The sequence below is a fragment of the Cyprinodon tularosa genome, unplaced genomic scaffold, assembly GCF_016077235.1.
Source record: "Cyprinodon tularosa strain WSP-4 unplaced genomic scaffold, ASM1607723v1 ctg334, whole genome shotgun sequence".
Lineage (NCBI taxonomy): Eukaryota > Metazoa > Chordata > Actinopteri > Cyprinodontiformes > Cyprinodontidae > Cyprinodon > Cyprinodon tularosa.
This window is the reverse complement of record NW_024039046.1, coordinates 275,869-298,709: the sequence shown is the minus strand read 5'-3', so window position 1 is coordinate 298,709 and position 22,841 is coordinate 275,869. Positions and strand designations below refer to the sequence as shown.

Genomic DNA, 22,841 nt, shown 5'->3' with positions numbered 1-22,841 from the left:
CAGTTGAAATGTGATTCATCTTGTTAAATAGAAAATAATCCTGACATTTCTGTTCTTTTAAGGAAAATTTCTAGCGATTTGCTTTGCCAGCCCCATTCTCACTCAGGGAATGGAACACCAGCTGTGCTGTGTTTCTAAGGAATCCTTTGAGGTGGGCGGAGCCTCTTCATTAATGGTGACATGTCTGAACCATACAGCCCTACCAGTGCAACAGGTTGACCCAGCAGAGACGGTCCAGGAAACGTCTCACTCCTCTATGTCTGTTCATCTGTTTGCTGGGTGAAGTGTAAGCCTCACTTCTGGGAAGTCTGATTTTCTCTCCTGCTTCCTCTTCAGAGACAATCCCTTTATTGTGGGTTCAAAGGTCTCCTGGAGTGCTCTGAGATTTCCCAGCAACCTAATCTCACTGTAACCATAGGTTCAGTAATGAACAATAAACTAGTGACTCTGTAGTCAGAACTGCCTCAGAGTTTCTCTAAATGAAAGATGTGGAGCTGCAGTTTGAATTGAAGTGAACCTGATCCTCCTGTCAGCTGGTGATGGCGCTCAGTGACGTAGAACAGGTGAATTCCACCTGTGGTGTGTCTCTCTGGTTCATATCTGGGGAATGTGGATGGAAAACTTCCTTGTAGCAGCTGGGTGGAGACAAATGATGAATCCTGCATTTATTCTGCACGTAGCGTAGAGTGGAGCAGGCAGCGAAGGCGACACAGGACCGAGCATCAAACTTTCATCCAGGAGAACGGTGAGAAAACAAAACGTGTTGTAAGAATGGGGCTGAATGGGAACTCTGCAGAGAAGGGATGAGTTATTGGGGAAACACTGAGAAAAATATTGTTGCTTTGCTTTGTTGTTGCTTTAGATTCTAATTTCACTTTTAGAAAATTGAAGGTGTTTCCTGACATCACTGAATGTTTGTGCTTTACTTTGCTCTTTGCTCCAGTGCATCAGATGATGATCTGCTTTGTTTGACAACAATAAGGTAGTGGAAACAAATGCATCAGATTTAAATGATATGTGCTGTAGATTCTCCTGAGCTTTAAGCAGACGGACCTCTGTTCTTCTGAGAGGATGTTCTACCTCTCTGAGGAGGGTTCCTCTGCTCTGATCATAGACATGGAGTCTTTACGAGAGTTTTGTCAAAATCGCTCTCAGCCCAACATCTCAGGACTGTTTGAAACTTCCACACCTAAAGTTCAAAAGGCCGATGAAATGAGAGAAAAGTCAGAAAAAGTGATGGGGTGCAGAAAAATGTGGGGAGCATTTAAAACAGTGACCCAAACAAAACGCCCCACAGGAGGACGGGTTCTGCTGGTTACATTTGATTTTCCTCTGGGATTAAACTCTTATGAGTGATGGCTCTGTTATGCAGAGCGGACTGGGCCATGTGTCACAGCTCTAAGAACCTCGGCCTGTTTTTATTTCATATTTGAACAAATGCTGAGCAACAGCAGATCCGGTCTGACTGAGAATAACTATTTATTTGTCCAGAGGAAATTTATTTGCAGTTATTACAACCAGAATGACCAAGTCAATACCTGATCATAAGGAAACACTTCCTCATCTGTTAGCTATGCTTCTACCTGCACTGTGAACTTGGTACTGCAGAACAACAGAGAAAGGAGAGAATAATGAACAGCAGACAGCATATTTGCAACAAAATACTTCAAAACCTTTAAATTTGCTTAAGAGAGATTCACCTAAACCAGTGGTAACACATAAATCAATGGGGTCTGAATAAAGAAAATCAACAACCAGTAAAGGTCCGGAGACATTTTTAATGATAATCTATTCTATAAACAGAATTTAACACTGAAATAAAAACAGATATTTATGCATCCATGTTATACATTGAATTTTAAAATAAAGAATATATATATATATATATATATATATATATATATATATATATATATATATATATATATATATATATATATATATATATATATATATATATATATATATATATAAGAAAGTTTTTCCATTTTAAAATCTAAATTGTTTTTGAATTAGAGAACAAAAATCTTTCAGATTGGAATACAGACAATTTCCTGACAAACTTTTTTTTTTTTAAATAAAACACCTAAACTTGGCTTAATGAGAGCAGTGAGCTTTAGGCTGCCCTGCAAGGCTTTAAACCTGAGTTTGAATGGAGACTAAGCCATTCTCAAGCAGATATCATTTTGAGCCTGGATCCAGATTTATTGTTGATTATGTTCATGGTGGAGAATCCTGCTTCACAGCAGCAGGTTGAGCCAAACATCCTCTAAATGTGCAGGGTCATCTTTGAGCACCATTTCACTTTTCTTTCACCAGTTCACCGCAGTTCTTCCAGCAGTCCACACTTTCTCTGCTCTCTTTTTCTCATCGTCTTCTCCTTCTTTCCCATCGCCCGGCTTGCCACAGGTTTGCCTGCTGTGTCTAAAAGTAGCAGCAGCAGCAACCCAGACTGACAGCAGCTCATTTAATAATTAGTTTCAGCCTGGTGCCGGACGCTCTGGAGGACTTTACCATATTAACAGGAGAAGCGGCTTAAGTGAAGTTAGACACTGTCGACAGACAACATGCAGTCATTTATAAATGTTTTAAATCAGGTTGGGTCTGGATTAGCCAGCAGGTGGATCCGGATCTGGACCCTGGTCCGCGAATCCGTGACCTCTGACCTAAACTATTTGGGGAAAAAAAGGAAAAAAATATAAAGTAAAAAAAAAAAAAAAATGAAACCAATAAATCAATACACCAATGCTGTTATTTTACAATTCAACAGAGGCGGAAAGTAACGAAGTGGAAAAATACTCCTTTTTTGCATTGCATCCTTACTTTAAATAAAGGTCTGGTCATATTCAGAATTCAAACTTCTGAAAGTACTTTAAGTATGACATTATTACATACTGTTCAATAAATGATCAGTGTTTTTAATTAAAAGTAATTTTCATTTGAATGTGCTTTACTGGAGGCATCCATGTTTGTCAAAGAACACTACTGCCACCTACTGGTTTGTGACGTCACGGTGCGGTATCGGCTGTTGATCAAGTCCCAGTGCTGTATCTGGTGTTTGTCGCAACGTGCTATTATCCAAGTCATAAACTGCCTTATTTATTTCACACGTGCTGATAATGACATAATGTAAAAATGAACAATGTGAAAAAATGCATCACTTGAGAGGAGAGAAGGCGTGTAGTGACAACAGCTGGTGACACAGAGAGAAGGATTAATAGCTCTACAGTGAAATCATGGTGATGATGACAGACTGGAAAAGCCAAACCATTCCCTATTTAGGGCCGGATTTAAAGCATTTAAATGTTGTCGCCTTCAAGATTGATTCATAGTCGGTTTGACGTGTTTTGCTTCAGTCTGAAAAATACAAGCTTCTGCTGGTCAGAGGCTTCTCATACAAATTGGAAATAAACACGTTTTAGGGTTTGAGTAAAAGAGAACAATATATCCTATTTAAATTAAATGATAACCAGAGTTAATGTGGATCACTGAAGGTAGAAATAATATTTTTTTCTTTAGTACATTTAAGAACCTGAAAGTTTTACTTGGGTAAAGGAGTTCAATTAGCTTCGATTTTTTATTTAATTCAATTCAGTTTATTTCTATAGCACCAATTCACAACGCATGTCATCTCTAGGCACAGTTCACCAGATCACCAAATTGATTCAAAGTTTTCTATCTAAGGAAAACCAGTTGATTGCATTGACTCATTGACTTGAATGCAATCCCTCACACTAAGCATGCTTGTAGCGACAGTGGAGAGGAAAAACTCCCTTTGAACAGGAAGAAACCTCCAGCAGAACCAGGTTCGGTGTGAGCGGCCATCTGCTGAGGCCCACTGGGGTTCAAGGAGACAGAAGCAGAGATACAAAAAGCAACTGTAAAAGGCGGCCCCGTCCATGTCTCTCCCATGTCAGAGGATGAAGCGAGCACATCCAGCCAGTCACAGTCAGAGAAACAGGACTACACTGAAAATCAGCCAAACAGGAACACACCAGATGAAGCTACTATGGGAAAAAGCAGAGAACCCAGTCATCCCCATTCATTTCCAGATGGTGGTGAGCTACATTATAGCCACAGCTGCCCTGGGAACAGTATTTATGTTCACATGGACATACGTAATTGGAATAAATGGTGGAATTACCTAAAAAGTGTCATACATGAGGAGTAGGTTTTATTCCATCACTATTACAAGCAAAAAACAGTTTTTAAACATAGAAATTTGAGGAAAATGCAAACCAGAAATGAAATTGTAACAAACTTCTCGATAATTTTTTTTTCTGTTTCCTTAGATTTTATCTGTTTTGTTAATTGCTCTCCCTAAAAATTTCATTTTTTTCATTTTTTCTAATTTTCTAATTTTGATTTATTCTTTTGATTTTATTTTTTAACATTTCTATTTTCCAGATTGAGTTTTACGAATTGCATCTTTTTTTCAATTTAGTGTTTTAGAGATCACATTGCATACACTTCTGGGGGCGGGCTTTAGTGAGGAGCGAAGATGCATTTTTATTGGTGTGCATTGTATTGCGCTTAAATTGAAGAGGGTGTGATCTGCAAAACTCAATTTTGAAGAAGAGGAATTGAAAAAAAAATGTATTTGAAAATATCAGATCTGTAAAAACATAAATAAATATAATAAAGTTAAAGAGAATATAAATATTTAGTTTGTTTAAAAAAAAAATCTGAGAAAACATTAAAGTTACTATAAATAACTGTCGTTTTTTTTGTCTAATTAGCGCTTTTAATCCCATACATATATCTAATCTAATTATTTTTGCTTTGTTAATCCTGCACATTTCAGTCAGGTCATGAAATGTTGTGCATGTAAGCACGTGGGTACAGCAGAAGCCAAGCAGTTGCTGCGAACAGCAACCACCATGTCCTCTGAACACCATCATTAGGCAATGTGAAGGAACTGGCGGCCCTCTTTTTAAAAAAGCAGAAAGGAAAACGTAACATTTTAGTAAACAATGTTTCATTAATGTTTTGCTTCTAAAGTAGAAAAAAAAAGACTTAGCAGGTGATTCTCAATGCTGTGTTCACAGGTAATAACATTATTACCAAATAAAGATGGTGGCAAATAAACAGATCTATCGACTGACAGGTTGGCTGTCCTCACAGCATGAGTGATGATGTGACGGTATTGCTCGTACAAGTTAAACTCTGGTTGTCTGACAGCAGTCAGAAAGCTCATATCCTCCATCCCTAGATGAACGACCTGGTTTCATCTCTCAGTGCTTAACTCAGTCTCTCCCCTGCAGCTGTTGGCTGAGCTTTTACTGGGACTAATGGATCTGCTCTCATTTATCATCTAGAGCCGAATACTGGCTCAGAGCTCATCTGTTTAACTGTCTTTGTCTCCTAGACGAAGAAGAGCTACTAACCTTCTACTTTTCTCTAAGACAGAAAGTATTTATGGAGCAGTGCCTCTACGTATCTGTTGCATGCCTGCTTCTTTATCACTGAACCCTGAGGCAACATTGGCACAGACGGCCTCTCACAACTAACCCGGTTCTGTTTCTGCTGGGGGTTTCTTCCTGTTAAAAGGGCGTCTCTCCTCTCCACTGTCACTAGCTGCATGCTGAGTTTGAAGGATTGCTATAGAATCAATTAAACATTTTCCAGTTGCAATACGCTGGATTTCCTTGAAACAGAAAAGGTTTTACCAATCTCACTGAATGATCTGCCTGAGCTTTCTCTGTAAGGTCCCTCTAGATCAGGTGTCACCAATCCCTCAGGGTCTTCTGATAACAGAACAACTCACCAGTGGGCTAAGTTTGAATTTTTATTTTCTTCTGCTGCTTCTATTGTTTTAATCATTTAAAGAGCATTTTATCATATCAATAATAAAGAAGATTTATTTAAATTCAGTTTGTTTTAGTTCTATAGTGCCAATTAACAGCACATGTAATCTTAAGGCACTTTAAAGATACAATTCAACCAGATCATACAGTAAAATTGATTAAAGGTTTTCTATCTAAGGAAGACCAGTTGATTTTATCTACTTGTTGACTCAAATGCAATCCCTCACACCATGCATGCATGTAGCGACAGTGGAGAGGAAAAACTCATTTTAACAGGAAGTAACCTCCAGCAGAACCAGGCTCAGAGTGAGCAGCCATCTGCTGAGGGCGACTGGGGTTCAAGCAGACAGAAGCAGACCTACAGAAAGAAGCAGAGATACAAAAATAACTTGTAAACCAGCTCCACAGACGGCCCCGTCTAGGAAAGATACGGCCAGGCATACGAGGTCCGAACCAGCTTCCACGTCAGAGGACTAAAAGTGCACATCCAGTTAGTCACAGTCAGAGATTTAAGCATTTATTAAGATTTAAAAATGATATCTGAAAGAAAATTAGAAATCAAAAGAAACTATAAAAATATGTTTATTTTGTATGAAGTTTAGCACTGGCTACCCATAAGGTAGCCCTCATTCTTAAAAAGGTTGGTAGCCCCTGCTCTAGATGATATAGGTTGAATTGGTGTGATTCTGTGAGTCATTCAGTCCTCTTTGTTCTTGCCATGGCTGATTCCAACATCAAGCATTTAAACTATCTTCTATCTAGTAATCTTCATTCGATCCTATGTAATTCCAGAGCTGCATTCTATGCCTATTTTATTCTACCTCCTATTAGGGTCATAGTTATGAAATTTGGGAGGCATTAGAAGCTTAGCAACACAAATATTTTTTAGAGAAGTTGTAATTGAATTATCTTTTAAAAACGCATAGAGTTGAAATGGATGCCACATCAAACTAAACCTTTAATAAGCCTGAGGATTCATATAAATGTGTCTCTGTACTCCAGTCTCTGCAGACCACTATGCTTTACAACGTGTTGCTGCGGCTCTGGAACGAGTCTGTGCAGGCAGTGGACTCCAAGGACTGGGAAGGAGCTCTGGCAAAGCTGGAACAGATCTCTGAGCCGACCTCTCGGACTCTTTTCAACGCTGCCATGGTTCACCTGGCACTGGGACAGCTGGGCTTGGCTCTGAGGGTTCGTACCAGCAGCATTTCATTCAAGATTAACTAATCATTCAAGGTTGCATTTTATACACATTTTATACAGCTCATGGCTGAGCTACATGGAGGAGCAGAAACTGAGATGGCTGTTTAGCAGCATTGTAGTAAAAAAAGCACCTCCATGTTCCAGGCAGCACAGATTACTAAGAAATAAAACCCATGGAGGCTTAATCATTCTGCAACATTAGTAGTTGTTAAATCAGAGATCATGACTGAGAAGGAGCAGAACCAGCTAAACATTAATGTGCATCGTTACACCTGGAGCTAACAGTTCAGCTCCTCTGACTGCAGAGGATCCCTCAGGTCAAAGGTCAAGGGAGAGTATAAAAGACCTGACCTGAATCCTTATCAAACCTTAACCTTGTTGCATCTGTTCGGTCCAGTCTTTAGACTTCACCATCGCTAAGGACGAGCGCCTTGCTGTCGCCTTCTTCCAGAGAGCTGCCGTGATGATGCAGGTTGACAGGTAGGCCTCCTCAGCCTGGAAACACCACAACTACAGATGGTGGTTGATCATCTGTATGATTAGCTCAGCATAAAAGGACCTAGAGACATCAGAGATGTCCTGTGAGTTTAAAACACATGCCGTGTTTCAGAGTCAGGATAACAGACATTCAGAATAACTCTTCACACTAAACTGAATAACTTGTATCTTTGTTCTAACAAACATTCAGTAATAGAGACCTTAATAGAGAGCTTCCACTAAACGTCTGCAGTTATACTGACATATATATATATATATAAATAGTATTTCACATAAATTTTCACATCTGGCATGGAAAAATGAGCTGACGTGCATAGTTGGAATCTTTCAAAATGTTAATTTGGTTAAATTTTCCATTTATGGGAAATAAATATTTAGCTTTTTGAAACATTTTTCAACTGGCAATCTTGATACTTAGATTTTTATAAATGAATGAATAACATACTTAAGAAATGACTTGGAAAAAATAACCCCTTTATTTTTCTCTTAAAACACGCTAAATAACCATAAATATTGCTCCTAATTTTGGACTAATTAACTTTACATTATATTACATTGCAGATTTTCTTTGGATTTGATGTGATGAGACAAACTTAGAGAATCTAAAATATGTGCTTGGAGGGTTTTTTCATGTGGAGCTCTGGCTATATTTAACCACAGACCCGTCTTCCACATGTTTGTTCTTCTTCATATGGCTGCAGAATTTCTCACGTTGTTCAGTCATGGTTTTTCTGAATTAACTGAACAGTGTTTGCAAATCAAACTGTCAGGGTTTCTGTATGATCCTCCAAGATATATATTTCATCATTTGTCAGGTCAGACTAAGCTCAGAGTAATGAACCCAGATGGGCTGCTTGTTGGATTAAAGATGATAAACAAAACTGATGTATTTTGTTTATTTCTAATATAAAAAACTGAAACTGACTAATTAAATGTTTACCTGATAACTGTTTGTCGCACGGCTCAGGAACAGAGCACTCAAATGCAAAACCCGACACAGTGGAGAAAAGTTCAAGATTCTTTTAATACACTGGGGTCAAAGACCAAAAATCAAAAGTAAGCAGAAGTAGCAAAAACAGAGGCAGGATCAAAATAGTGCTAAAAAAAAAGCTAATTCGAAATTTAAAAGGGCTGGAATGCTTGACTCAAAGGACAAAGACAGACGAGCAAAGGGAAGCTGCATGACTGAGAAATAAATAGGCCAACAAACGAAGGAGGATCACAAACTCCAGGTAAATGACATCAAGGTGTGGCAGATCCTGATTGGAGGGAAGAACCCAGGGAGGGAAGTTGCCTAAATCGAGATAGGAAATGAAAACAAAATAAAACTGGGTGTAAAAAATAACTGGTGAGACAAATAAACTTAATTAGTCTGATTTGTTCAGACATTAGTTATATAAACTATATGGACAGGTTAAATTATCAGTTTTCATCATTATCTATGATAAACTGACATTTTTTTTATCAGCTAGAGCTGGGTTTTAACACCAACCCGTCAATAGTTCGATTCCCCATCATTAAATGCTCCAATATTTAAATTCTAAGTCGACTCCCCCTGTTTGTTCTTCTAGGACAAAAACTTCATTTATTCTATAAGATCAGTCATTACTTAACAATCCAGAAGTTCTGCATTTAAAAGCGAGCTGATCCAAGTTTGAATCAGAAAACTGTGACTCAACCTAATACCGCTAATAACACTCCAGAATCAGAACCCAATGTATTGTTCTGTCCTTTCAGTATGGAATCTATAGAGAACAAGCCTTCACTACAGATAAAGCAAATTCTAGGTAGTATTTATCCAGAACAGAATATAATCAGAACAACTGAGTGGGAACCATGATGCTGGAAAAGTCAGACCTGCCATCTGGATCGAGGAACAGGGACAGAACTTAAGCACAATAATGCAAATAAAAGGCTTTGATGACTCAAGTTACATACTGGTAGAACCTATTCGGCACCACAGGTTCAGGTTGAGGGTTCTGATCAACACGAAATTATGAAAGCATTAATTAATATAATTAAAACTGACCAGGTTGTCGAACATATTGATAAAATACCCGAGTGATTTTGTTTTTGTGAGCTTTGTAAAGGTGTGTTTATATCAAAAAGTTCCTTTGTTTCTGGTCCAGGTTGGAGGAGGCTCTATCAGACTGCATCTGGGCCCAGAAGCATATGAGGGAGAACGTCGTTATTGACTACAGACAGCTGGGACTGAGATACAAACTCTACAGCTGGCAGGTCTCTCTCTCACACACACACACGCATTTGAAAGTCTGGTTAGACGACAGATTGCCTCACACACCATGTGGTTCAGATACCATCAGACAATGGACCAGTGTGTCTGCAGCCAGAATGTGTTCGCAGTTGATGCTGCAGAGTTTCACATTTCTTTATCAGAGATTCCTCTCCTAGCAAAGAGGGTGATGGTCACTGCCGAAGCTTCACCTTCATGCCCAGTCTGTGCTTCCAACATGTCTACAATATAGTACCTGCTGTGTCCTTTATGGTGCTAACATACACTTTCAGCATTCGATGGCAGATTGACAGGAGATGCAGTGCTCCCACATTCCGTTGCAAAAGCAGAAAACACATCGCCTGTCCCTTTTTCAGTGTAGACTGGTTCATAACTGGTCCCTAAGGGGTTCATAACTGTTTTTTGCTGCAGGTGTCCTGATGGATGCAGTGGAAGTTTGAATGCTATTTTCTAGTTTTGTGTTTGCAGGCCAGATTTCCTTGCAGGGTTTGACCTGTGGTTTTCAGCTTTTTTTGTTTCTAAACCACAAAGGGCATTTAGCAGGAAGAAAATATTAGACCAGAAATCATACCATCGATATTTGCTGCTGTACTTCAAACCATATAGTAGAGCTTTTACCAACCTGAAAAAGAAAATGCAGATTTGAATAACAGAACTGGAGTTTTTCTCCTAGGTGTTATACAATGCATCAGCTGTGTACTGCCGGATGGGCCAATGGGAGCAAGCCATGAGTACCCTGCTGTCAGCCACTCAGGAGAGAGGACAAGGACGGGGGGGAAGCATTGAGGCGGCCTTTACCAGCATCGAAGTAAGTGTTACAATCTTTAATAAAAAAGCGAACAATGACAGTTTGACTGGGATTCACAGACACCTGTCAGCTAACAACAATGAGGAAATAACATCATTGGTCCGTTGCACAGAGCCATCAGACAGCCATCAGACTGTTTAGAGTGGCATCAGACCACCGTCAGATCCAGCTGTAGCTCCGATCTGTGAGCATCCCTTGCAGATCTGGTGGACCCAGATCTATGACGCAGTTGTTCAGCTTTCTGCATTAAATACAACATAGTGGGGGATGGTGCTGCTTTAAGATAGAGCACACGACCCATACGCTGGCTGTCCCAGGTTGAGTCATTGCCTGCCGACCTTTGCTGAATATCTCATCCTTCTCTTGTAACCCTGTTTTCTGTCCGTAGTACTGTCAAATAAAGGTCACTTGTGCTAAAAAATTCTTAAAAAAAAACAAAACACGGTGACTTAGTAGGTAAAATCAAGGTTCACCATATTGAGCTGAAACTGGCAAGCAAATAAAAGCCCCAAAATGACACAAAAAGCTCCAAAATGCTCCAAAAAAGGAAAACCTTTGGATTTGACACATCAGATCTTTCCAGGATAAAGCTCAGCCATATCAGCAGAACTCAACCAGAAGATTGACTACAATGGCCATATAATGAAAGAAGCTACTGAAATTTTCAAAATAAAAGTCTTACATTTTCCATAGGAACTATGTAAATATCAAGCTCATAAAATCAGACTGTGTCATTGAAAAATCAGAAGTCAGTTCTTTATTACTGATTAATCTGGATTAATCTAATTAAAACAGAACCAACTCAGCCTTTTAAAATAAGACATACAATATCCAACATAATAAAAGCACTTGTATTTTACAGAGTACACCAACTCGACCCAATTTGGATAAAAAATTATTAACTATTGCTGTTTAAAAACAGAACCTATTAGGAATTTAAAAATAAAAGCGTCTGTTAACTATGGTGGCCCTGAGGTGCAAAACACAACACAAAAAGAGAAAACACAACACAAAAAGAGAAAACACAACGGCAAATCAGAAAACACAACACAAAAAGAGAAAACATAACACAAAAAGAGAAAACACAACGGCAAATCAGAAAACACAACACAAAAAGAGAAAACACAACACAAAAAGAGAAAACACAACACAAAAAGAGAAAACACAACGGCAAATCAGAAAACACAACACAAAAAGAGAAAACACAACACAAAAAGAGAAAACACAGCGACATTAACCAAAACGGAAATGCTAGGTACCCTCGGGCGACAGGAATCATCTCTGATTGGACAAAAGAACTGGTCCGTCCTTTGAACCGGAAAGACGGGGTTTGTTTCCATTTTTCCAAATCATGAGCGCCACAAATGACGAGGTACACACTGCTATTAAGCAATACTTTGATGCCGGTGTCGTGCGAAAAAGTGAATGTCTGCGAGAATCTGATTGCGCTCGTGGGAGCGCGCACCGCAGCCCGCTGAGCAATAGCGTAAACCTGCTTTTCTCTGGATTAAACGGTCATGACATGCAGATACACACAGTTGCATTATAATATAGGCCTAATTAAATTATAATATAGGCCTAATTAAATATTCGAAAGCTTAACGTTTGTCACATAACGGCAGTTACGTGATAGACATGTTTCTATACTCGGTCTGATGACTTTGTGTAGCCCTGACATTGGAGACTACACTACAATAGATATGATTGACTGGAGGGTTTTCAATAAAGATATGATACCTTTTGCAACGATCCTCGTGACTCTGCATTGTTTTTTATCTGATCTGGCCGTATATAGCACGAGTTTCCCATGTTTCTATGTGTTTTGCAGTTTTCAATCGGTTTTCACCTGTCAAAAATTTATTGAAGGCACAGTATAGTCACTCAAAGGTTATTTCTACCTAAATATGACTAGATTTCCTTCAGGAGATGCATGATTTAAAGATCTGAGCTCACAAAACAGCTTGGTACTCTTTTAAAGGACCATTACAACACAAAATAGCCATTTTGACTTGCAAAAAATGTATTCAAGCCCAAATACTGTCATTCAAAGGGGATATCTGCCCAAATATGACTTGATTTCATTCAGAAGCATCTTATTTCAAATAGAACAAGTCCTTTTTAGGCAAAAATCACCTTTCTTCAACCACATTTGGCCTTTAATCAATTTCTAGCAGGGCGTTTTGACCTCAGCCGACTTACTAGAAACTGAATAAAGCCCAAATACTCTGTGTTTTCTCTTTTTGTGTTGTGTTTTCTCTTTTTGTGTTGTGTTTTCTGATTTGCCGTTGTGTTTTCTCTTTTTGTGTTGTGGTTTGCACCTCAGGGCCACCGTAGTTAACTGTAATTATTATTACTAATAATAATATTAAATTATATAATAATTAAATTAATAATTAAATAATTATTACTATTACACTAATAATAGAATACACTGTTATTTAAAGAAAGAAGTCGGTTCAATATTTTTAATGTGTGCAAACTTGTATTAAAACACAACTATTTTAGACTCTAAAAATAAAACCAGCATAGGTCTTAACATTATTGCTGAAATTCAAAAGTCAAATTAACTATGTAACGTTTGACCCTAAAACAGAATACAGTATGATTTAAGCAGATTGGTCAAATCCAATGCTTAAAATACATCTGTGTCAGGTTGTAAAAGTAAAATCTAATAATACTCTGCAAAATAAAATCCTACTTACTTCACACCACAGATCATTGAAGGATAGAGTTAAACCCAAGGGCAACAATTTAAACAGCTTTTAGTAACCAACTGCTGCTTCTTATAAAAGACACGACTGAAAATTAAAAAGTAAGATACAGTTATTAGTATCTCATTATTTACTACTTATATGTCATGCTGATAATATAATGTAATATAATATAATATAAGTATATGAAAAAGGGTTTTCTGTTACAGAAGAGTCTAATGCTGTCCTCAAATGAAACCATAACAGATTTTCAAAATAATACATACTCTACAAAATAAAAGGAAACTCAGCATAATTGCAGCATATGCTTCAAGACTAAGGCTGGAATTAAACCAGTTCCACATCTGGACTTCTAATGATACTTTTGAACACTAATGTGTACAGAAACAGACGATTCACTGCAGATAAATGTGAGAAACCAGCCTTCATATGTTTCAATCAAATTCAGTTCAGTTTACTTATAAAGCGCCAATTCACAACATATGCCATCTCAAGGCACTTTAGAGAGGCAATACAGTCAGGTATTGAAAAAAAAAATGAATCGAAATATTGTCGTTATCAGTAGCCTTGCTCAATAGCCTGCTTGTTTATGGCAGCTGTGGGGGGGGACAGACCTGGAAGGGGTGCTTGTTTAAATTTTTAGGATAAGTCGAGTTTTCCACAGCAGGTACAACTTGGCTTTAAATGTTATGAACTGTATATTGATTAAACTAATCTGTCACTCCTTTGTGCTTTGAAACTAGCGGAAGGAGGTCCTGGAACCTCTGATGGTACCAGAGGGGTCGGTGTTTCGACCAAGGAAACAGGAAATAGACCAACTGCAACAAAGAGACTTCCTGGGGAAGGCGAAGGTGACGTTGACTGTTTAATATCTGTCATCAGTATTGATTGTTTCTGGAATTTTCAAGAAAGAAAAGAAAAACATCTCAGTTGTAGCACTATAGGATAACAGCCATATGGCAGCCATTGTTTCTGCCTGATGGGTGTTCATATTAGATAGACCAGAAACCTGTGAGGGGGTTCTTTATAGGGGTTCTATTCAAAGCAGGTATTTATTAGCTGCATTGATATTTAGAAAAGAAAGGGTTTATAGCATAAAGTTGTTGACTTGGCAATTGGCACAGATTGCATGAAGCCATTTACTTTAGCAGACTTGATCATCAATGCCTTGCAGCAGATCGCATTGTGGAACTGAATTACACCTAACTGCACCAAGTCAAAGAATTTTAGAGGATTACACCAAGGAAGCGACCTGCAGCTAACTGCATGACTGTCACTGACTTTACGCTGGTTGCATTGAGTTATTGACTTGCAGCAGATCACATCCAGGCACTGAATTGCAGCAGATTGCCTCATCATTAATGTGGAGCAGATTTTTTCAAGTCTTTGACCTGCATAAGATTTAATCCGGACATTGACTTGAAGCAGATTGCATCAAGTCACTAAATTGCAGCAGATTGTATTGAGGCACTGAATTACAGCTAACTGCATCAAGTCAATGGATGTACTTGCACTGTGCAATTGAATTGTAGCAGATTGCATTCAGTCATTGACTTGCAACACAGTATGGTTCTTAGAAACTAGTTTTTTGTTCAGCAACTATTAACGAAATCCCTTTTTTTTGTCAATGATCAGAATGTCAGATACAGTACTGATGTACAGACTTGGAAAGGGGATTTTTTTGTACAGTTTGACTACCTGCAGTTTTAACTGGTTCTTGCTGTGATCTGCAGGTGATTTCTTCTATGATTCCTAATGATGATTTTGGAGGCTTTGAACCTCTGAGACAGCAGGTGAGTTTCCTCTGGTCTTTGAACCTGATGATGTTCAGCCTGTCGGTCAGTAGCTTTAAGTTCTACCTTTGCTTTCTGCACAGAAACCTGGTTTTTATGAACCCAAGACGGACGGACCTCAGTAAGTTGTCCTTGGACCCATTAGATGATATGGACCTGAGCTTTAAACAGGATGCTACCTCAGTACTAAATCATTCAGTAACATAAACCAGGTGTGTGTTTGTGTGTTTTATGTCAGGGGGTCCCGATACATGCGTGCCCGAACCCCCTACTTGGCGCGGGGTCCAGGACAGCTAACTGTCCCTGGAGGAGCAATGGTATTCTTATTTGGGGAGGAGGACAGAGACGGAATGATAAATGTCTTCCATGATGGACAGGTGAGGACTCATCTGGGAAGAAACTATCCTTCCTTTCCTCACTTTAATTTTTTTTTTTATTCATAAAGCACAAAACCTTGTCTGTAGGAGCTTCATGAAGAATAAAGGTCAATGTCCACTAATGAGGACTGCATGTTAGTGTTTTTGAAGGCTCCAAGCAGCCAGAACTCAAAGTTATAAACTGGGTGTTTATTGGTTGGGAGCTGATAATATGATCAATAAAACAAGTTCTCATTAAATTGATGTGTGTTTCCAAATGTTTGAAAGTATAGATGTTTAAACCAGTTTAAGATCAATTAAGACACTGATTATTAAAAGTGGTAGAACATATTTTGGACACCCTTGTGAATGTAAATAAATCCATTGATGTTTTTGTTTACGTTGATATTATTTATATTGTTTTATGGACTATAGAGACAAACGTCTTGGTTGAAAAAACAAAACAACTTTCAACCCAAATCTTTTGGGGTGCTATAAATCTATATACTTAACTGCTTTCTTTGGTCCATCTGGTTGGCTCTAATCTCGGGTTGTTTTTTTTTTTAGAGCGGACTCCTGCCAGTCTCCATACTTGAACCTGCAGATATCAAGAAATCTAAGAGCAAAAAGGACAAGGTAAAGATATGATTGTTCATTAATGACTTCAGCTTCATGTTTAATTCTAATCTTTATTGTCTGTGACTGCAGTACTGAAAGGGTTCAACAGAACCAGATGTTCTGATGTGATAAATCTGAATCAATTCAATGAGTCTGTCTCTCTCACTGGTTTCTTCAGCAGCACCTCCTCAGTGGCATCCCCCTCCCACCAGAACTTGAGCCCCCCAGTCGCCCACAGACCCGGCCACTCTCCAGGGCTCCTCCTCGGGGTAAGACTCACACTGCTTGGACTTTATCATCCCAGCAGGCATCTGGTTCTGGGGAAACAGCTGCCATGCTGGGGATGCACATGGTGACAGTGGAGAGCAACCTTTTATACAGAGAGGAACCTGTACCAGAACCAGGCGTCTGAGAGAACAGGAAGTTATCTCTGTTAATTAGTGTGCTTCAGGGAGATAGCCACCATGCTTATTAGGGGTGTCAACAATAATCGATTCAGCGATGCATTGCAATGCACGATTCAGCATCGATACGGCAACGTGCCATAATCGATTATGTCACTGTTTATTTTCTGGCCTCAAATGGACAAGTTGTGAAGTTTCAATTACTTCCGGGGGCATACCAACAACAATCAAGATGGCTGAGGTGGAGGGAGATGACCGCGATAGACGGGTAGGCCTAATTAAAAACGCACCAAAAGCTTGGAAAGCGGATATCTGGGCACATTTCGGATTTTACGAAGTCAATGGGATTTTGATGCATCGCAATGCATTGCAATGCATCGTAGAATCTAATTGAATCGAATCTTTACCTGGTGAATCGTAATCGAATCGAATCGTGAGGTCAGTGCCAATGCACACCCCTAATGATTATGGACCCCAAGAGAGCCTAACCATCAGATGGAAGCTGAAGAAAAACCAGGATCCGGATGTCCTCCAGCCCAGTAGAACCACTCAGATAGATCCAAACAACCAAATGCTGGTAATTTAGCTCCCATGGTCCCATCCTAAAGAACCCTCTGATTATCTGATTATTCTATTCAGTCCGCTAGAACCAATTCATGACTCTGAACGCTGCTCAGTTTCTTTCCTAGTATGGGGGAAACAGAACACTGAGCTGGGTTCAGGTGTTTGGTCCCTTTCTGGGGTCCAGCAGCACAACATCCTGCAGAACCAGAACCAGGCTCATGGTGGCCAGACGAGTAGAAACAGATCAGTTCTCTTCAGTGGTTCTGATCAGGCTGTGTTTTCTCTCCAGTGAGTCGGTCCTCAGATACTCCTCCTCCATCATATATGACTGCCACCCACACCCCCCCAGCAGCCTCTGGGCCTCCGAGGTACACGGCCAACGCAGCAAGCAGCCAGGTACCACACACATACTGTCACACACTCACAAGCAACTGTTATGGTACTATATCCTTATGGGGACTTTCTTTTGACTTCCAATAATTTCTATGAATCAGCAAAGAGCCTCAGCCTAACCTAAACCCTGAACCTAATCCAAACCTAAACTCAGTCCAACCCCCAAACCCATATAATAAAATTTCTTTATGTACCTGTCAGTCCTCACAAAGTAGCATATTCGTGGAAAATCAGCCTTCCACTGTCCCCACAAGATAAGCTATACTTTGCCACACACACACAGCTACCAATGACTCTGCTCTCCTTCACTCTTTCTGTCAGATCTAAACATAGATGAGGTTTTTTTCCGCTGATGTTGGAAGGAGTCTGTTTCTCAAGCAGATTGTCAGGGTACTGATGTGTCCCAGATGTGTCACGTAACGTTCAGTAAAGCAGATGTTACACACAGAGGCTATAAATATATCATCTCTCTGTGGTTTGAATAGAGTCAAGTTTACAGGAACTTCTTCTTTTGTTATCCTGATTGAACTGATAATGGAACAGATCTGAGCTGAAGATGGGCTGCAGAGCTGAACTGCTCTCTGTGGACCGTTCCCTCTGCAGCTGCAGGATCTCTTTGACCTAAAGAATGGATGAATATGGCTACTATAAATGCTTGATCCAAGTGGTTTTCAAAATGTTTTCAGTCATTAATCCATACAACTAGACAAGAAAGTATTATTATTTGGAAATGAAGGGTCTTGACGTAACTTGATGTTGATTTTAGAAGCTAAACGTGGGCTAGCTGAAGCTATCAGACCAGAAGAATCATCAGTGTAAAGGTTAGATTTTCCATCCAGTCTTTAAATGACAGCCTTTTGGAAATACCTTCATCCTCTCTGATTGGTGCAGGCTTCACCTGATGCTGAACTGATTAAACTTCTGTAGCATTCCCCACATTCTTCAGTCAAAGCTGCACTAATAATTTCACAGTAAGAATCTATCTAAACATTTCAGTTTGACATGTTTTCCTGTGTTCCTCTAAGCAGGCTGGTTCCCCCCCGGAAGCTGAGGTGGGATCTGTGGTGGTGAAGGTGCACTACACCTACAACATAGCTCTGTCTGTCCCTCTGGACACGCCATACGAGGACCTGAAGGAACGGATCGCAGAGAAAGTGGGCCAATCAGCAGCTCAGCTGCGGCTCAGGTACAAACAGCCTGTATTTCAGAGGAGATAATGAAGGATTTCCAGACAGCATCGCTCATTCACTGCTGTCGATGTGAGCAGGAACACTTTGGTTTATCTTTAACAGAACTTTATCTGACCTTCACCTGCAACCTCATAGCTTCAGTTTTCTCTCCCATCAGACACAAAAAGCACGGCTCCCGGGTGCTGACGCCTCTGCCTGGGGAGGTGGAGCCAGGCCACACAGTACAGGAAGTGTCAGAGGCTGGCAGAGCCACCCTGTGGTGCCAGGTAAGACGTAAACCTAAAGCTCAGCGTTGGCAGAACATAGAAATGTTCTGAGCCTGGTTCTGCTGGAGGTTTCTTCCTGTTAAAAGGGAGTTTTTCCTCTCCACTGTCGCTACAAGCATGCTTAGTGTGAGGGATTGTATTTCAGTCAATGAGTTAATGCAATCAACTGGTTTTCCTTAGATAAAAAAACTTTGAATCAATTTGAATGGATGATCTGGTTGAACTGTAAAGTGCCTTGAGATGACTTGTGTTGTGAATAGGCGCTATAGAAATAAACTGAATTGAATAAAATTCCCTGAGATGTTTATAAACTTCTGATTAAAAAAAAGGGACAAAAATATGTACAGCATTTGATTCCCACTTATAGTCCAACAGATGTCTGTAAAGATGTCGGTTTGGGTCCACTGCGGTAAATCTGGATGCCTTTACTCTTTCATTGGAGACTGTTTTATGTCAATGTCTTAAATAAAACGAAATAGTCACAAATCTGTAGAAGTTCTCTTCTCTTCTGTAGAAGGTGGATGGGTGCGGGCGGAGGCTGAGGAGAGCCCACCTGCCCCCACCCATCCTCCCCACCTTCTACAGAAGCACCATAGAGAGCGTTCTGACCAGCTGTCTCATTGTGTGGTGTGGAGGCTGAGGCGCCTCAGACTGGAAGAAGGTGAGAAGAGTGGTGAGAACAGCAGAGAGGATCATAGGGGCTCCTCTTCCCTCCATTAAAGACATTTCATCCCAGCGCTGCGTGTCCCGAGCGCCTAACATTATCAATGACCCCTCACCCCCCCCAACATGGACAACATTCTTCCCCACCACCATTAGACTGCTGAACTGTTGAAAAGACTCTAAATCATGTCACGGACTCTGCATCAAACTGACCATATCAATCTGTTTTTTGCACCATGTGTTTTCTCCCACAGTGTTTACATTTGATCATTGCTTCACTTTAAGGAAATGGAAATGTCATGAGAGCTGTACAAAACGAAAATGTCGTCTAGGTCTCAATCTAAATCTGTTTAAAACAGGATTTTCAATCAGAGCAGTCATATTGTATTTCTTCTAGAAATATTTGTCAGTTAAACAGATGAATTCTCAGGTTTCTTTTCCCGACATATATAACATCTATTCAACATCTCTGCACTTAGATGGAGGACCCCCTGGCAAACCGTACCATCCTCTACCAGATGGTGGCGCTGTATGACTATGCTGCTCAAGGCCCAGAGGATTTGGAGTTCAGTGAAGGAGACACCATTGATATCCTGGGTGAAGGTGAGGCTTTGCCACACTCAGACCAGCCTGAGGAATCAAGCTAAATTCCCCGTCTCTGTTCAACATCTCAGTGTTTCTTTTCCACGCTTCCCTACAGTTAATGAGGAATGGCTGGAGGGACACTGTGCAGGGAGTATCGGCATCTTCCCATGTTGCTTCGTCTACAGGGAGAACAGCAGCTGATGGCCCTGATCTCTCTATTGAACCTGATTGAAGCCTTGCAGGCAGTGAACAGACCCTGGATTTACCAAATGTTCATTTAATTCATGTCTACTGTTGTATTCAGAGTATTAATGTTTATCACTCAAGTCAAAGTTTAAATCTAATTGTCTTGATGCCAAAAAGAGCCCAACAGATTTTACTTTCACAAGTGTAGCAGTACGGCTATCGCCATATTGCTCCACTTGTTTCATGCATATGAATTGCTTTATTATAATTATGCAGGGAGTTTTACAGATTATATGGACACTGCAATGTAAATAGAACAGAAGAGGAAAAAAAGCAGAAAAAAAAGAAAAGATGAAAGAAAGAGGAGATGGAAAGGAGACAAATGACAAAACATTTTCAGTCTGCTTCATCACCTGCAACGAGATGCAAAAAGAACAGCACAACCGAAAGACATGGTACGACACATACGATAAAGCAACGCCTTGAAACTATCGCTGAAGTAGTATAATCCTGCTGTTTAAAAACACTCTTTTAGCAGTTAAACTTTTTACTCCAGTAAAAGAGTAAAAGTACCATTTTTAAACCTATTTAAAATATAAAAGTAAAAGTAAAGCAGGAAAAAATGTTAAGAACGGAATCTTCACTGCTCTACCCTATTAGAGGAATATTTTTCTACAATTCTGGATAATAACTTCCTCAGTATTAATTATCATAATAAATACTACTGTAATACCAACAGTGACAAATTTTACATAGCATATTCTTGAAAACTATTTATTTTGCGAACAAAACGTTGGTGCAATAAAGAGTCCAATATCAATGAGATGAATTGTTTGGATGAAAAAAAAAACAACATTTTGATGGTTTTTATTATTTTTAAATACCAAAAATAAAAACACAATGAAAATGAGCTTAAATGAAACAAAACCGAGTCTATTTAAAAAATGTAAGGCGTCGAAAGTAGAGATAATTGCGAAAAAAAATGCAAGGAGTTGAAAGTAAAAAGTTTTCTAAAAATAATTACTTCAGCAAAGTATAGATAAGCCAACATTTCTACTTAATTAAGGTAACAAAGTATTGTACTTTGCTACTTGACACCTCTGGTTGTACTACAGTCTGACTGCGGTAGCCCCCGCCCCTCAGGAACCTCCTTCTCTTTAATCTGAGGCTGATGAACACATCAGATCCTGTTTAGCTTGTCTGAACAAACGGTTGATTCCCTGGAAAACAGAAAATAAATTCCACTGAACCCCGAGGGAGAATATTTATTCTAATATCTACGATGATATATAGTCTGTTTGCATTAAAAACTTGCTCTTGACATTTTTTCTCCTTTAAAGCTACAGAAAACTGAAATCACTGAGCCTGAACCATGATTATGTCTTTTTTTTTTTTTTTTTGTCTTTCTGATAGACGCCACTGAAATGTAACCAACACATGTTGCTTTACTTTGTTATGGTACCCTTTTCCAACTTGTTACAGATTTATTGAATACTGAATTGTGTATTTTAATAAAATTCCTTAAATATATCTGAGCCTTATATAACTATTGGTGAATGCATCTGACAGTTCCATTATTTACTCACATGTTTGTTGAAAAATTACTTTCAAATGTGTCAAACTGCACTTCTTCCATTGTTCTGAGAGAAACAAGTTTCATTTGGCTCTGGTATAAATAAGGGACATTTTTAAAACAATAACTACAAACTCTGACAAAGTCTTACAACCTTAGATCTAGACACAAAAGAGATTGGATCTTTTTTATGATTGATATACAAATCAAAAGCAGATTCTGTTAGAATATTAATTCATTTGAGAAGATTTTACTCAAAATAAGTGCAATAATCTGCCAGTGCAGTACGACAATTGCACCTGGTAAGACTTTTTGAAACCATGATATATATTCTCAAACAAGCGGTCTTAACAATCGCATTGTCTTGTTGCACTGGCAGATTAATGCACTTATTTTTTAAAAAGCATTTTGATTGATCTTGATTGTTTTATGAATCTCAAAACAAGATCAAAAAGACTTTTTGGTTAGATCTAAGGTTGTAAGACTCGGTTATATGGACTCTTTTTGCGGTGATCCAGCCAAGAACTAGCAGGTTTTACCTAGTAAATCTGAAAGTGATTGTATACATTGCAAAAACTGACATCTAGTATATTTTCCATTGATTTGAGCAGGTAAGTGGGATCTTTTGCAAATAGATTTTATGATTTACATATAAAACATACAAAACAATTGTTATCTCATTGCAATTGTTTTATTCTTAGATCAGTTCATATCCTTCTGCTTATATGAATAAGGAATTATTGATAGTTTGAGTCGCCACTTGTCAGCATATTTACTCCACGGGTAACCTCCCTCCCTCATTTGGTGAGTAGTTTCCTGGTTATGTCATTAACGGCCTGCAAAGAAAATGTCAGGTGCTTTTAGCTGTCATCACAAATGGTAGATATAAAAAAAAAACTGCTGGTCAGAGTTGCTGAGAGCTCCAGTGAAAAGGCTTATGAAACAGAGGCCTCTAATTGCTGCACTTCT

General features: G+C 39.1%; 1 protein-coding gene across 3 annotated transcripts; it reads left to right on the top strand.

The window, feature by feature from the left end:
• Positions 1 to 299: 299 nt before the first annotated feature.
• noxa1 (NADPH oxidase activator 1) lies at positions 300 to 20,568 on the top strand. 3 transcript variants are annotated; one of them, XM_038294103.1, is made up of 16 exons: positions 300 to 745; positions 6,810 to 6,998; positions 7,408 to 7,490; positions 9,638 to 9,746; positions 10,436 to 10,570; positions 14,025 to 14,132; positions 15,015 to 15,074; positions 15,158 to 15,195; positions 15,313 to 15,451; positions 15,998 to 16,066; positions 16,230 to 16,317; positions 17,306 to 17,412; positions 18,435 to 18,595; positions 18,757 to 18,865; positions 20,008 to 20,131; positions 20,229 to 20,568. In XM_038294103.1, exons 2-16 carry the CDS (start codon positions 6,825 to 6,827, stop codon positions 20,312 to 20,314), a joined length of 1,590 nt encoding a protein of 529 aa, XP_038150031.1. In that variant the 5' UTR covers positions 300 to 745; positions 6,810 to 6,824; the 3' UTR covers positions 20,315 to 20,568. The 3 variants fall into 3 exon arrangements, with proteins under 3 accessions (XP_038150031.1, XP_038150029.1, XP_038150030.1); XM_038294101.1 differs by having other exon boundaries at positions 306 to 745; positions 16,227 to 16,317; positions 20,229 to 20,567; XM_038294102.1 differs by having other exon boundaries at positions 308 to 745; positions 16,227 to 16,317; positions 18,438 to 18,595; positions 20,229 to 20,566.
• The last annotated feature ends 2,273 nt before the right edge of the window (positions 20,569 to 22,841 follow it).

Bases quoted from the DNA above. Each gene is read 5' to 3' on its own strand.
- noxa1 (XM_038294101.1), top strand. From the start codon at position 6,825: ATGCTTTACAACGTGTTGCTGCGGCTCTGGAACGAGTCTGTGCAGGCA. The intron at 15,452-15,997 runs GTGAGGACTCAT...TTTTTTTTTTAG, and splicing joins ATGTCTTCCATGATGGACAG to AGCGGACTCCTGCCAGTCTC. The intron at 16,067-16,226 runs GTAAAGATATGA...TGGTTTCTTCAG, and splicing joins CTAAGAGCAAAAAGGACAAG to CAGCACCTCCTCAGTGGCAT.